Below are 14,464 nucleotides of genomic sequence, written 5' to 3' on the forward strand. Positions count from 1 at the left end.
ACTGAGATAAATTGTGCCGTGGCAACAGCGGGGCCGAGCCACGAGAGACAAACACTTTGTCCTACACCCTCTCTGGAACAGAAACGAGCATGAGCAGATACTTTACATTGTAACTCATCACAATAAGCACGTTGCACTGAACATCAGAATGTGCCCTCGAATTTTAAAAATCAAACACATAGGCACACATTCCCTAAAATGCTGCTCGATTCACCAGGATGATGATCACACACGCTGAACAAACAGACAGTTCCTGAAGACAACAAAAGTTTGTAACATTCTAAAGGTGCCACTTTTTATTTCCGGGCATGTGCCTGTGACGTCACGGGCCATGTAGGTCAGTAGGATTGGAGTTGTTTCACACGTGCATCAGACACCGGTCCCGCTGGTGGCAGTCCTCATAGTGTCCACTAGAGCACACAGTGCGAGTTCCCTAGAAAGGGAACCACTAGAGGAAAGACAATAGCAGATAACGGCAAACAGTTACATGTTCATAAAATCTAAACTAACATTCTACTGTGCTCTCTGGCTTGGATTTAAACAAACCCTTCTATAGAATCTGAGTATATATATATATATATATATATATCTATTTCTACCTCAAGTTAAAGCATAGTTAGTTGACAAGAAGCGTTTTATATTCAAACTCTTAACTGCATGTAAAAACAATCGTATCCTCAAATCTTTACATCTATGAGCACTACTAATAGTGTAATTACAAAGGAATTTTGAAAAAGTCAGATTGTGAGATATTAAGTCATAATTACAATAAAGTTGCAACTATGAGGAATAAGTAAAAAAAAAAAAAAAAAAATCTGTGAACTAGTTTTGAAGAAATCATACATACACACACACACACACACACACACACACACACACACGCTCCTGAACTAGCCTACACTTTAAATCCCAAATTTCCAATATACTTTTTAACCCCATTGTGTATAAAAGAAGGAATTTATCCTAAAAATTATTAACTCTTTATTTAAGCAAATAAAACATTACAAGCTCCAGGAAAACAACAACAAAAAATAAGTACATGTGTTACTGTAGCACATTGTTTTGTTTGCCAGCATGTCATGTTCATTTAATTAGGGCTGAGGTTGGCACATGAGCAAAACTCTGTTTTAAGATGGGCACAGATACAGGATCATTTCAACCCATGGCTGTGCATAAATATTTTTTGCATGTTTACAAGATGCATTATGTATCCTGCTCTCAGAGATCAGCTTTAGTGCGGCCTTTGTGGAAGGGAAAGAGCACCAAACCCATGCGTGAGTTGAGTAGTATTTTCTTGCAGGTAATCATACTGCAGTGATAGACAGTTTAAAAGATCCATTAAGAGACTCCATCCATTTAAAAAAAAAAAAAAAAACCACGTAAAAAAAAGGGGTGACCTCTCTTCAGGAAAGAGGTTACAAAAGTCTAAACACAGCAGAGTGCACTTCAAACACAATGAATTTCAACTGTCTTGAAGGAGAAACTTCACTAGATTCCACTTATTTGTCCCCAAAGGAAAATCTTCAGCCACACAAAAAATGTACAATATTCACAGTATTTACATGGTGTGGTTCATCCAAAAACGGTCAGGGAGGCATGCGTCCCATTGCTTTTCCTTTCATTTGTTCTCGAGGAGAGTCTTTATATCTTTAATTCCATGTTCTGATGCAACCGCAATAACATGGTCTAAAGCATTGAGCCGTCCAAGAAGCCTAACCACTTCCTTTATGTGTTCCCTATGGAGAGAAACAATAATTGCATTAATAAAAAGAAAAAAATGGGATGATGCTTACATCGCAAAGCCATTAAAATACCTGCATGTTACATTTTAATTCTACATTGAAACAATGAAGCATGTGAACATACATATGCTAAGACTAAAATGTTAAATGTCAGTAAGACTTTAATTTTGAAAATCTAAATGATTAATGTTAAAACTTTTTTAATGCCGTAAATTAAGCTTTACCATCATAGGAATAAATAACGAATAGTCGGAATAGTCGAATAATTAGAATTAAAAAAAATAATTATTTTAAATAAAAATATTTCAAAATATGTACTGTTTTACTGTATTTTTGAGCATATATATATATATATATATATATATATATATATATATATATATATATTATATATAAAAAGAGAGAGAGAGAGTGCTATGTTTATATCTGTAATATCTTTGTGTGTCATCTACAGTAAGGTTGAGATGTTAACTCAAGGACATTAGAAACTTCTTTACCTCACGTTCCTCTTCTCCACATCTGATCCAGCCACACAGCTGCGATAAAGACTGCTGGCCAGATGTTTCAAATATCTGCAGAAGTTCTCCAGCTGAGGAAGAGTTTGCTGTCCTTTCAGGCTGCTGAACCACTGCACAGGAAAGCACTCCACCACCTGAGGGCAGCAGTGAGAGCAATGCGGTGTCTTGAGTTGAAGGACATCATTTGGAAACACTGCGTTTTGATGAACATTAATTCCTAACTCCACCAGAAAATGTGGAGACAAGTCATACCCTGCGACACTTCTCCATGTGTTCCTCGCTGACGTCTGTGGTCTGCAGGGCTGAGAGAATGTAGCGGTTTAGTGTGCTGTCCATGGCAAGCTCCTTCAGCACTGACGGAGACAGGATCCCGTCCCATATTAAGATATTCCCAAATAACTGAACAGAAGAAAGAGATTCCGTTTGGAATATGCATGAACAATAGTTGAAACATTAAATATTTAAAAAAATAAAAGGTTCAACTAAGATTAACTGATTCAAACGACAGCAGAAAGTCGTTAGAATGTTTAAGCATGACTAGCCATACCTTTAAACAAGACCAAAACTGTCTTTGGGAAAAGAGGTAAGGACCAGAGTTCTTGTTCTCCATTACACTGTCAGGGTAAAAAAAACAAAAATTACCCATCATTACACACTGGTTTACAAAACATTTAGTCACATTCGAAACTAGACGATGTGAACTAAGAACAACATGTACAAACGGTGACACAACAGGAGTGTTTCGGCTTTTACACTCACTTTTTTGGAAACAGAGGCAAGAAAATGTCATCGTCAAGAGTCCGTCGAATTCGCATGACTATGGTCCTCAGAAGCTCCTGAAAAACAGACACATTCTTGCCTTGAGAAATCAGATTTCTCTTAATGAAACAATTTAACCCTGTAAATGAAATAATACAATTTTAAAATGAAATTTATTTGAGCCTTTAGACAAAATATAAGAAGTATAATACACATTCTTGCTGAGTGTCATATTTGATAACTCAGGCTTTTATGGCACATATAGATTAACACTGGAGAAAAAAAGAGCTCATTCCTCAATTGTATTCAAAAGTACAAAAATGTGCAATTTGGTGCAGTAATATAGAATTCTGAAAGCTCGTAATGTAGAGATCTTTATAACAGTTGTCACTCTTTATCCTCCAATATTATATCTTAGTCTTGTGGCATTAATGCATTGCAGTCCCATCCATTCACTGACTTGTGTGTTGCGGTTGTCGCCATGCAGCACAGTCGGATAGCCTTTAATTAGCTTCTGCATGAACGTGACCAGTCTGGACGTCTGACTCCTGGAGAGCGGGTCCCACACCTGATCCATCAGCACTGAGGGGGTGAACAAGGTGCAATTTGGGTTTAAGATGCTGTTCTGAAAGAAAGAACTGGACCATAATGATGGGATAGACTGACCTGCCAGCTTGGGAAGCAGCACTCTTTCCACGATTGAAGGAAGCAGGCTGTTATCTACATCTTCCTCTTTCTTCAGGCCGCTCTGATCCCCACAGCCATAGAAAAGCAAAGACTCAAACCACAGCATGTACTCAAAGTTGGGACACTCCACCTATACAGATAGATACAAATGTGATCATTTAGGCAGTAGGCACTTTCAGATCAAAATGTTTAGGCGACGCAAAGCAGTTCATAGAAATGTGTGAGTGGGGGGGGGGGGGGGGTTCTCTGTACCTCCAGTGGAGACCATGAGATGAGCTGTAGTCGAATAAGAGGGTTGAAGAGTTTGGGCAGACAGAGTCCGATGTAGGCATCTCTATAGCATGTAAAATACAGCTTCCTCCAGGTCTCAAAGTGAGACTTTATGCTGTCCAGTGAGTGGAATTCCTCCGCCACATCCTCAAAAACCATCTTAGACTCATTTAAAATGCGATCTGGAAATCAAAAAATGATGAATTGTTAATTGAGAGAAGAATGAAAACTAACCAGCAGAAGCTGATCTGGATGTGCTGTGAGTCGAGTTGGTCACCTCTTTCTGAGCTGAAGCTGGTGATGTCGGTGGATGTCTCTTCATCATCACTGGACAGCCCCTCCTTATGCTCGGCTCTCTTGCCATTCTGCTCTCGAGCTTGTCTGCGACGAGTTCTGTTCAGGGGTGTCAAAACTGAATTATACCTCAGAAACTCTACAGTAGTAGATCTGGCTTTTGAATTTCTAATTCAAGCTAATTTAGAAGCACTCGCTATTTAACAAGCAAATAGTAAAAAGGCATATGTTTCACATTACTCTATAAAGCAAAAGTAGCCATTATTAAAAGTATTAAATGTACTTTATCGATAAACAAGAGAAAGCTGAAAATGTACCATCTTGCTGCTCTTTTCCAAAAATGTTTTGCCATTACAAGTTACAGTACAAAGTGAATTTCTATATATTTTTTTAAATATTTATATTGAGGATTACATGCTTTGGCATATGCAATTATATGACACACACAGTGGAGATCAAAATTAGAGAACAATCCATAAATACTTGACTTTCACTGAAATATTGCTAATCTCCATCACTCAAAATGTGAAGGAATATTAGCTGTGGGAAACTAACACTGTTCTACTAACATGTTTGACCAAATAACCAAAGCATTTCAACAACAAAAAAAACAACTATATTTTTTGTGGAAAACACAGTGATTAAAATTAGAGAACAGTAACCACTGTAGCACGAAAGAAGACTACAACTAAATTTTTGAAGAGTTACAGCTGTCAGAAACTAGCAAGAAGTGTAGAGGCCTCGCTTTGGATGTCTCTTCTTCCACTCTCTTCCATAGATCTGTGACTGTAGTGGGTTTCTTAGCATTTTCAGTTGGGTATAGATCAGGACTCTTGGCCCATTATTTCAATGTTTTCCATGTTGAGTAACTGCTTTATCCATTTTGCAGTGGGAAAACTACAGACTGATTGGGAGATGGTCGCAGGGAAGGCACCGCATGTTGCTGAAGAAGGTTCTGATAAATTTGTATTCTCCCTGCCATGTAACTGTATAAGAGGCCCAACTCCTGCTGCTAAAAAACCATGATGATTCCTCCTCCACCTTTCACTGACTTCTTTACACACTCAGGATTCAGTTTTTCCCTAGTTTGGGTCAGATGGGAAACATTGTTCGGTGTCAAAGACATTAAACTTGTTCTCATCACTAAAGTGAACTTTGGACCAGTTATCTCTCCACACAACATGCTCCTCAGCAAAGGTGAGTCTAGCCTTTGATTCTTTCTGCTGATGAGAGCGGACGTGTGTTTTCAGTCCGACTTCTCTTAAACAGATCCTTACCATGTTCAGCGTTCAATTGGCGAGCAATTCCAGCAGAAGTGTTGAAGTCTTCTTGAGCATTTCTCTTATGTGGACGCCCAGACTTTTGGCGGGACTTGAATGAATTAGTGTCATTATAAAGCTGCAATATTTTAGAAATCACAGATTTGGAATGACCAGCTTCTCTTGGAGTGGCTGAAAGGGTCATCTCTTTGGCCTTCATTTGGAAAACCTGCTGTTGAAGGGTTTCAGTCACCTTAGAATGGCCTGCCATTGTGCAATCTCAGTGAAAATTAGAGGAATGCTGCCATTTGTTTTCGGTCTCATTTAGGTTTTTTATACTGTGCTTCAGAATACAATTAATTCATGAAACATGCCTAAAAGATGGCCCTTCTAATCCTGTTAGGTTAACTTCAAATAGGACTAAGCAGTAACCTCGAAATTTAGAAAACTGTAGGCTGTCCTGTTATATTGATCTCCACACACACACACACACACATATATATAAGTGACAGTATACCGTCTGGCTTCTCTTTCAGCTATCCTCCTTTGCTTGGCCAGCTCCTGATAGGCTGTGCGATCTCTACCGAATGAGTCCAAATTAGGTGCCATAACAGCCTTATCTGAAACAGAAAAAAATAATATTAACTCACAGTAAAGCTCAGCTCATCAACTCTGTTACAGCCTATACTGACAGATTAGATAGTCATAACCTACTCATTAAAGGGGGGGTGAAATGCTATTTCATGCATACTGAGTTTTTTTACACTGTTAAAGAGTTGGATTCCCATGCTAAACATGGACAAAGTTTCAAAAATTAAGTTGTATGTTTGAAGGAGTATTTTTGTTCCAAAAAAACCTCTTCCGGTTTGTCACAAGTTTCGGAAAGTTTTTTTTCGAGTATGGCTCTGTGTGACGTTAGATGGAGCGGAATTTCCTTATATGGGTCCTAAGTGCGCGCTCTTCTGCAGGAAGAGCGCGTGCTCCCATATAGCAGAGCAGAGAGAGGCTGAGCACAGCCTGATCAGAGCGAGAGCTTCGCGAAAAGTCACAAAAGAAGTGTGTTTTTGGTTGCCAGGGCAAGACAACCCTGCACAGATTACCAAAAGAGAAACAGCATTAAGGGACCAGTGGATGGAGTTTATTTTTACAGAGCATCAACGGAGTTGTGCAAGTGTTTTTGTTTGTTCCCTGCATTTCGGATTGCACGTCGTTTATTTCTTAAGGATAATGCAGTCCCAACGGAAAAGGGTCACGATTGTGTGTTGGAACCACATGCGGTGAGTAAAACTGCTTCAAATATCTCTGTGTTGTTAACTTAGCTATCAGCGCGTAAGCACATCAAGTAAACATGCGATGTTGTCATCAAACTGCACTTTCCACATGTACAGCTTAAAAAAAAAAAAAAAATGACATAAAGTGGAACTTAGTCATTTTCCAAACCTGCTAAGCAAATATATACAGTTTCAGTACATACCACATAGAGACGTCGTTTGCTGATGCTGCTCTTGTTAAATTTCAGCCTCTGGATCTGTGTCACAGCTTCCACATGCTCCGCCCACACGTCACGCCTCTAGGCGCTCGTGTTTTTCCGGGAAAAATCGGTACAGACTATCTTTCTCTTATGAATATAATAAAAATAAAGACTTTTTGGAGTTATGAAGGATGCAGTACTACTCTATAGGTACTCAAGATTAACAGGATATTGAGTGAAAACGAGCATTTCACCCCCCCTTTAATATAGCATAGATGTTAATGCATTAGTCCACAAATTTCAATACAATATATATTTAAAAAAAAGTATTCCATGCAGTTCTTAAAGAACACCCATTTCATAGAATGATGGAATTATGTGAGGGTGAGTACATTACAGAATTTTTTTTTTTTTTTTTGAGAGAACTATCCCTTTAAGTTGTTTCTCCTTTTTTTCTGACATCATCAGGATTAATTTACAAATAGAAGCTGGTTTTGATTTACCTGCTCAATTCTACTGGGGTGAGATTGAAACTCTCCTCCAAAACACTCACCTGCTCAGCATCTTAGCAATGTTTCAGTGTAAACACTGACCAATTAAAAGCCAGTGAGCTTTCACCATCAGAAAGCAACATACACTTTTACTTGTCTCAATCACACACACATACATACATACATACATACATACATGCACCCACAGGACAGTCTCTTTGTGTATTACTGATGTGCAATTAATTACAACTATATAACAGAACAGAAAGAAAAAAAACAATGAGGCCATTCAAATAAAAACCTTCAAGATGGACTGACTTGAAAGGCTGGAAAACTCCGACGATTCATCTTTAATATCATCCTGTCTTCTCTGGACGAGACGGGACGCCCGCTGCCGAAGTAACTGGTGCATGGCGACCTCTAGCTCCAGAATAACAGGCACCTGAAAGATATGATGATTTTTGTGACAGCTGAACTGAAGACAAGTGGCCAGCGACCACGACGAGGGGTTCAGTGTGTTCTGCTGTGGCATGGGAGAGAGAGCAGCAGAACCAGACCAAATTTACCCATATTCAATGAGGACAGAAAGCCCATTAGAGCTGAATCAAAATCGTCTTCCCCTTAATACTTTTGTGTTATTTACCATATTATAAGCCAAAAATAAAAAATAAATGGCTTGAGTAGTTTGAAACTACTGTGAAGGACTTCCGGATAGCCATTGTTAGATATTTTTGACATTCATTTAATGCAGCGCTTCTCAAATCTAGTCCTCGTGCCCCACTGCTCTGCACATTTTATGTTTCTCTTATTGCTTCAGACGTTTGTTCTATTCAAACATAAGTGCCCTGCGAAGTGGACATCACAGGATATTCTGCCATGATTCCAGTTTGAAGCAAAGGTATATGTTCCATTCAAAGTGCATTGAAGTGTGCAAAGCATGAATTAAAATTTTATTGATTTACAGAGGTATATGATGTCACTTGTCCATTTGCAGACGGAAGTTGTGCAATGCAAATCCGTGAATGAATGTGCCGAAATGAAGTAAACTTCAACAGATTTCCGCAGCTCAGGGAGTAGGGAGCAGTAAACACTGTGTAGAGACCATGTCAATAGGGACACAGTACATGCACGGAGTTGATTATCTGAATCAGGTGTGTTAACAAAGAGACATACCATATGTGCAGAGCAGTGGGGCACGAGGACTGGAATTGAGAACCGCTGATGTAATAAACAGATACAGACAAAACAGTTCCCACATGGAGAAAATGAATGGAATTTTGTTGCAGTTTTCCAAGACATGTACCACAAATTACTTTTGATATTAACATGTACTTAGGACAAACTATCTTAAAGCTAATGTAATAATTAAGCTAAGTCAAATGATAACCTAAAGATAAAAAAATGTAAAGGCTTTAAATGGCAGTTTAGTCCACTGGCGTGGTAAAGGTTTACCTTTTTGACCACTTATTACTTTAATATTTATAAAAATGGTTCAACTTGTTAGCTACCTAGCAGTTAAACAAACTGGAAGCCTCACACAAAAAGGGAGGGGTGACCTATGACTTTCTAAATAAAGTGACTAGTTCTTAGATAAATTAGTATATAAATGATTTTTTGCCCAACTAATAACACTTTTGAGGATCTGTTCTCCATGCCCCATCAAAGACACCATGATTTATGTATATAGTGTCTCTTTACAGCCGAAAACAATTATGGAAACATATTTTATGTTAATGCATCTTACTGTGGGAAAAAAAGATGGAAGTTTACAATATAATCCATAAACTACTAAAAATGTGACCTGGTGCACTGCTGAAGTTTTTTATAAAGGATGATCATAAACTATAAGTTATTTATTTTTTTTTTTTAACGAAAGTCGAACTAAGCACACAATGCTGAACCAAGCAACATTCAATACATTTCAAAATAAATCACAAAGATATACAGTGCCAAGATAAAAATAACAACAAACAAAAAAACTAACAAAAATACAAGTCAGTAAAAAAAAAAAAAAAAAAGCAGCAGCAACATTAAAAGCAAATGCATTCATTCTTACCTTTTCACTGAAACACTCAAGCAAGTCTCCAACATACCCTCGCATTTCTTGCAAGAATCTATATTTGTCTGCAGCCTCCTGTGAGGAGCCCTCCAGGAGCTGGATGCTCTTTTTTGAGGCCTCCAGCTCCTCCTGGATCTGCTCAAAGCGCCGGGCATTGGAATCGTGCCCCTGACGCATGAAGCTCAGCCTGGCACACAGGGGAATCAAAGAAAGATTTATTATCAGTGATGTATGGGGAAGTCACTAGGGTCGCACATGTCCTGATGAAGACGGTCTGGTCTAATAAGAGCAATGGAGCCTCTAAAACTATCTGCAAAACAGCTTAACAGAGTTGAAACACCACCATAGCCAGGAATAACCAGCATCAGTGTGGTACATTCAAAATCTTAGGAAACTCCAACTTGCATTTTGAGGGTTTACAATGGCGGTTCAGACCGTACCTGTCTTTGAGACGTTTCTTTACCAGATCTGTGGTTATAGGGGTCAGGTCACAAGAGGGAATGGGATAGGGAACCGAGGGCTCTGCTTTCAGAGGCTTGCTGTTGTCTGCTCCAACTGTGGCAGCGGCGTAGCTAAAGGGCATGGCATAGGACGCTCCATACGGCTGTGCATCATAACTGCCTTGGTAATACATAGTTGGGTCCTCAGACTGGGTGGTTTGGACCTAAAACATAAAAAAGGATATGACATTAAAAGGATCAGAGTGTCAGATTTTAATCAAAAACACTATTTACTGTTTTCTATTTCAATATTTTTTAAAAGTAATTTATTCATGTTATTTCAAAGCTGCATTTGTCACACGATCCTCCAGAAATCACTCTAATGTTAATTTGTTTCTTATGACTATGTTGGAAACAATTTTCCTGTTTAATATTTTTGTGGAAACTATTTTTTTTAAAGTTCAAAAGAACATAATTTTTATTTCAAATAGAGATCTTTTGTAACATTATAAATGTCTGTTTTGATCAACAATGCATCATTGCTGAATAAATGTATATTTATGTAAAATAAATATGTATTACTGACCCCAAATGTGTGTGTATACTGTATAGACAAAAGAGAGACACAGAGAGATTACCGTCTATTGTGTTACTGTTATTAAACGATACTGACAAAAATAGTCAAAAATATTCACAGATCTTAACTTCTTAACTTGAATTCTACATGCCATAGTTTCAATTTGTTAATATACACAATAAGTATTTAAGGAATTTGTCATATCACATTTGAACTGTTGTATTGAAATACTCATTGACGATATAAAATATACAGGAGTTTTAAAAGGGAAAAAAGCCTAACATACATAGCTGAAATGTGGTTATTGTGACAACTTGTATACGCACACAATACTGCACAACACTCAAGCACAATACTGACAAAAGTGACCCACCTGCGGGATGCTAATGCCCTTCCTGATCTGCTCCTGCTCCCAGCGACTCACTTCCTCATCCTGCCCATTATCTAGAGCTTCATCGTCACTGCATTCAATACCTGAACCACAACACACAAATTTGAAAACAAACAATATGGTCAGATTTAGGTTCACAGCACATCTTTTCCAGTATTTGATTTCTCACAAAAGTCCTATTCATAGGAAATCAGTCCTTTTTGTGTGATTTATTCAATGTGACATGCCATTTATTACAAGGACAACCCATCCAGAGAGCGTGTGATCGGGGATTCCTTGAACTCAGCTTCAGATGACTAGCTCTGAGCTCATAAACTGACCTATCTCCTCAGCTATTTTCTGCCTCTGAGTCTTTATCTTGACTCCACTGAAGACGATTCTCTTCTCGTCTTCGTCGTCACTGCCGCCGTTCTCATCTTCACGAGCGAGGCGCTTGTTTGTAACGTCATTTTCGACCAGCGGAGGCTCACCCCCGAGCTCTCGAGCCATCTGCCTCCGTTTACGAGCAGCATGAATGAAGGCCGCGTCAGGGATCTCGCCTGTTGTAACGTACAACAATTATTGTTGTGTAAACACAATGGCATATCACTTTCACAAGAATTTGATCAAATGGAGTGTTTAACAGCATTCAATGTTTAACCACAATACCTAGAAGCAGGTCCGAGCCCTGTATGACTCGAAGCATTTGAAAAGCAAAAACAGCCTAATGCTGCTGCTGGTCCGGTGACTGTGACACACTTTTGTCTGGGATGATGGGAGCTCTCACCTGGTCTGAGTGAGCTGAGAGCCGACAGAGTTTGGCTAAATGCTCCACCCGAAGGCCTTTGCTCGCCCTCATCCTCCTGTTCCTCAGTGCTGTCCACCTCCATTTCTTCTTCTCCATGTTCACTGCTGGCCTCCAAGGGCTCCTCTTTAATTGATAGATTCTGAGCAGGTCCGCCTGGACCAAAAAAAAAAAAAACGGTGAGCGATAATACAAACTTCGTAATCTTTACCTTGCTATATGTTTCTGAGGGTCTTTAATACTTTGAGGACCTAAAAAAAAACTTGAACAAATGGGGTCATACGCTGTAAAAGGTTGAAAAGTTGAACACATTGAATGCAACTATTTTGAAAAAGAAAAACTGAGATAGTATTTTCATAGTAAAACTCAAGTAATCGGCATTTTAGGGGTGCACGATAAATATCGGTTGATAATTAATGCGCATCTCGTCCTTAAAGCCGGTTCTCTGATCAGCGGTAAATTCCATCAGGTGCGTGATTTCACATAGAGCAGCTGTTACAACACAGAGCCGTTGTTAACTGAGATTTTGAAATTTATTGTGCACCCCTATTTTTTTTATTTTATAAAAATGTACTAAATATGTTTTCCTAAAGAAAGAAAGCAGTCCCCTGACTCTGATCTATGAACATGAATGATATCATGAAGAAAGAATAAAAAACAACAACAACAAAAGTGTTGTACCTATGCGTGTGTTTGGTTCCTGCGTGGTACTGCCAGTCTTTTCCAAATCCTCCTTATATTCTTTCTTCAGCAGCTTGACAATCTTCTTGCTGTGGTTGGATTTCTTCACACGGAACATTTCAGCCTCATCTAATAAAAAAGAAATTATCTGTGGGAGTTGCTGTTGTTGTTTTTTTTTTTTTTTACACACATTCTGGCCAAATAATTTACATGAACTTTTCTTTATTAAGATTACTGGGTGTTTTTACCTTTTTTTTTAAAGCAGTTTTAAAACACTCTAGTATTTCCATATTTGCCATGACCGTTGACATTCCTATTCTCCCTTATCACAGTAATTTTATGATACTGGTGTTTAGCCAATCATTTGCTATATTAAAATATATGCAGCGTGCTAATTGGTCACTATTACTGCCTAATACAATATGCCAAGTAGCTCGTGTTTTCCCAGAGAAGTGACTTTAATGACACGAACGGTTTTCAATTTCAGTAGACTGCAATAAAGAATTAGGGAAATACATTGAGAAACTCTTAAAGTATAGTTGGTGTAAGTGTACATTTCCATATCTAACTTATATTCTTATTTATGTCTTCAATGGCAGCTCATTAGGCACCTTCATCATCGTGGAAGCTCAGCAGACTCGCTTTCGGCTCCTCTCGGTTCTCCTTCTTTCTCTTTTTCTCTCTGTTGGACTTGACAGCACCGGCCTGAACCCCGTTTCCGTGACTGTTCAGCGCGTTTGCTCCAGGAGCGGCACCGGTGCTGGTGGACTCACTTGGGCTCACCGAATCTTCAGCCCCAGGCCCGCCGGACTGATGATCCTCCTCTCTCTCCTCATTTTCTGAGTCATTCCTCCGTCTGAAATTGCACCTCTTGGCTTTCTTAAACATGGTGATGTAGTGCAACGCCTCTGGAAGAGTTAGTACAGACTGATATTTAGATTTATGCAGGGCGCCAGCGATGATAACAATTCCACCATTTTGCCTTTGGCGGAAACGTGTTCCTCTTCTTCTTCTGTGGTTTTTATTTGGCGGTTTTAAATTTTATTACCGCCATCTACAGGACTGAGGTGTCAACTCATTGGGACATATATTTTTTTATAATAAATACACACACACACACACACACACACACACACACACACACACACACACACACACACACACACACACACACACACACACACACACACACACACACAAATAAATAAAATAATATAATATAAAAAATACAAAGGAAAAAAAGAAAATACAATAGATTAGAAATGTCAGTCTAGCACCACATTGAACAGTGGATCATTGTTTATTTTTTTATGAAATATGTTTGTTTAGGATTTACTATTATAGTATTTATTAATTTTTGAACTAGCTTTTAGTTTTTTATTTTCGGTTTTCGTGTAAATTTTTAAGTTTTTTTTTATTTAATTAATTGACGTTCGATGTCAATAAACTGTAATGTTAACAGATAAGTTTATAAATGTATCAGGTAGATGTAATAGTAAGATCTGCAAGTAATGTTATGCTAATTGTTTTCTTTATTTAAAGAGCTTAGACTTTTATATGTGTGTATTTCAGTGTTGGGGAAAGTTGCTTTTAAAAGTAATGCATTACAATATTGCGTCACTCCCTAAAATGTAACTAATTACATTACTTAGTTACTTGTTATGTTACTTTTGCGTTACTTTTTCAGTCTGGGGAGGGCTTGCTTGTTTGTTTTTAATATAATAAAGTTGTATTTTTTGATAAAAGTTATAACAAATAGTCCACTGAAGGCATGCATAGATGAACACAAGTGCAGTTTATTTACAACAGTGCAATCCAAAATCCAACAATGAAGAAAAACTTGACTTGAGGGGGCATGAACAGCCTTAACTTGACCAGACTTGACAGAAACAGACCAAAATCACCAACAGCAGGTACCTTAATAAACGACAAAACCACAATGGGATGACAAAAACATGACTATTTATACAAACAATGAGGGTCACATGACAAGAGCAAACCAATGGGAAACAAGACACATGACTCAGACAATAAACCGGAT

At 38.3% G+C, this 14,464-nt stretch overlaps 1 protein-coding gene across 1 annotated transcript; it reads right to left on the reverse strand.

Moving 5' to 3' along the window:
* Positions 1–968: 968 nt before the first annotated feature.
* Positions 969–13,431, reverse strand: LOC113100246 (PAX3- and PAX7-binding protein 1-like). The gene is made up of 18 exons (XM_026265031.1): positions 13,035–13,431; positions 12,424–12,552; positions 11,725–11,898; positions 11,279–11,497; positions 10,941–11,041; positions 9,991–10,214; positions 9,548–9,737; positions 7,810–7,933; positions 6,047–6,149; positions 4,254–4,369; positions 3,959–4,158; positions 3,686–3,836; positions 3,480–3,601; positions 3,020–3,096; positions 2,808–2,874; positions 2,513–2,659; positions 2,240–2,394; positions 969–1,736 (listed from the first exon to the last, which is right to left on the reverse strand). Exons 1-18 carry the CDS (start codon positions 13,309–13,311, stop codon positions 1,619–1,621), a joined length of 2,694 nt encoding a protein of 897 aa, XP_026120816.1. The 5' UTR covers positions 13,312–13,431; the 3' UTR covers positions 969–1,618.
* Between the last annotated feature and the right edge of the window lie 1,033 nt (positions 13,432–14,464).

The sequence above is a fragment of the Carassius auratus genome, unplaced genomic scaffold, assembly GCF_003368295.1.
Source record: "Carassius auratus strain Wakin unplaced genomic scaffold, ASM336829v1 scaf_tig00217205, whole genome shotgun sequence".
NCBI lineage: Eukaryota > Metazoa > Chordata > Actinopteri > Cypriniformes > Cyprinidae > Carassius > Carassius auratus.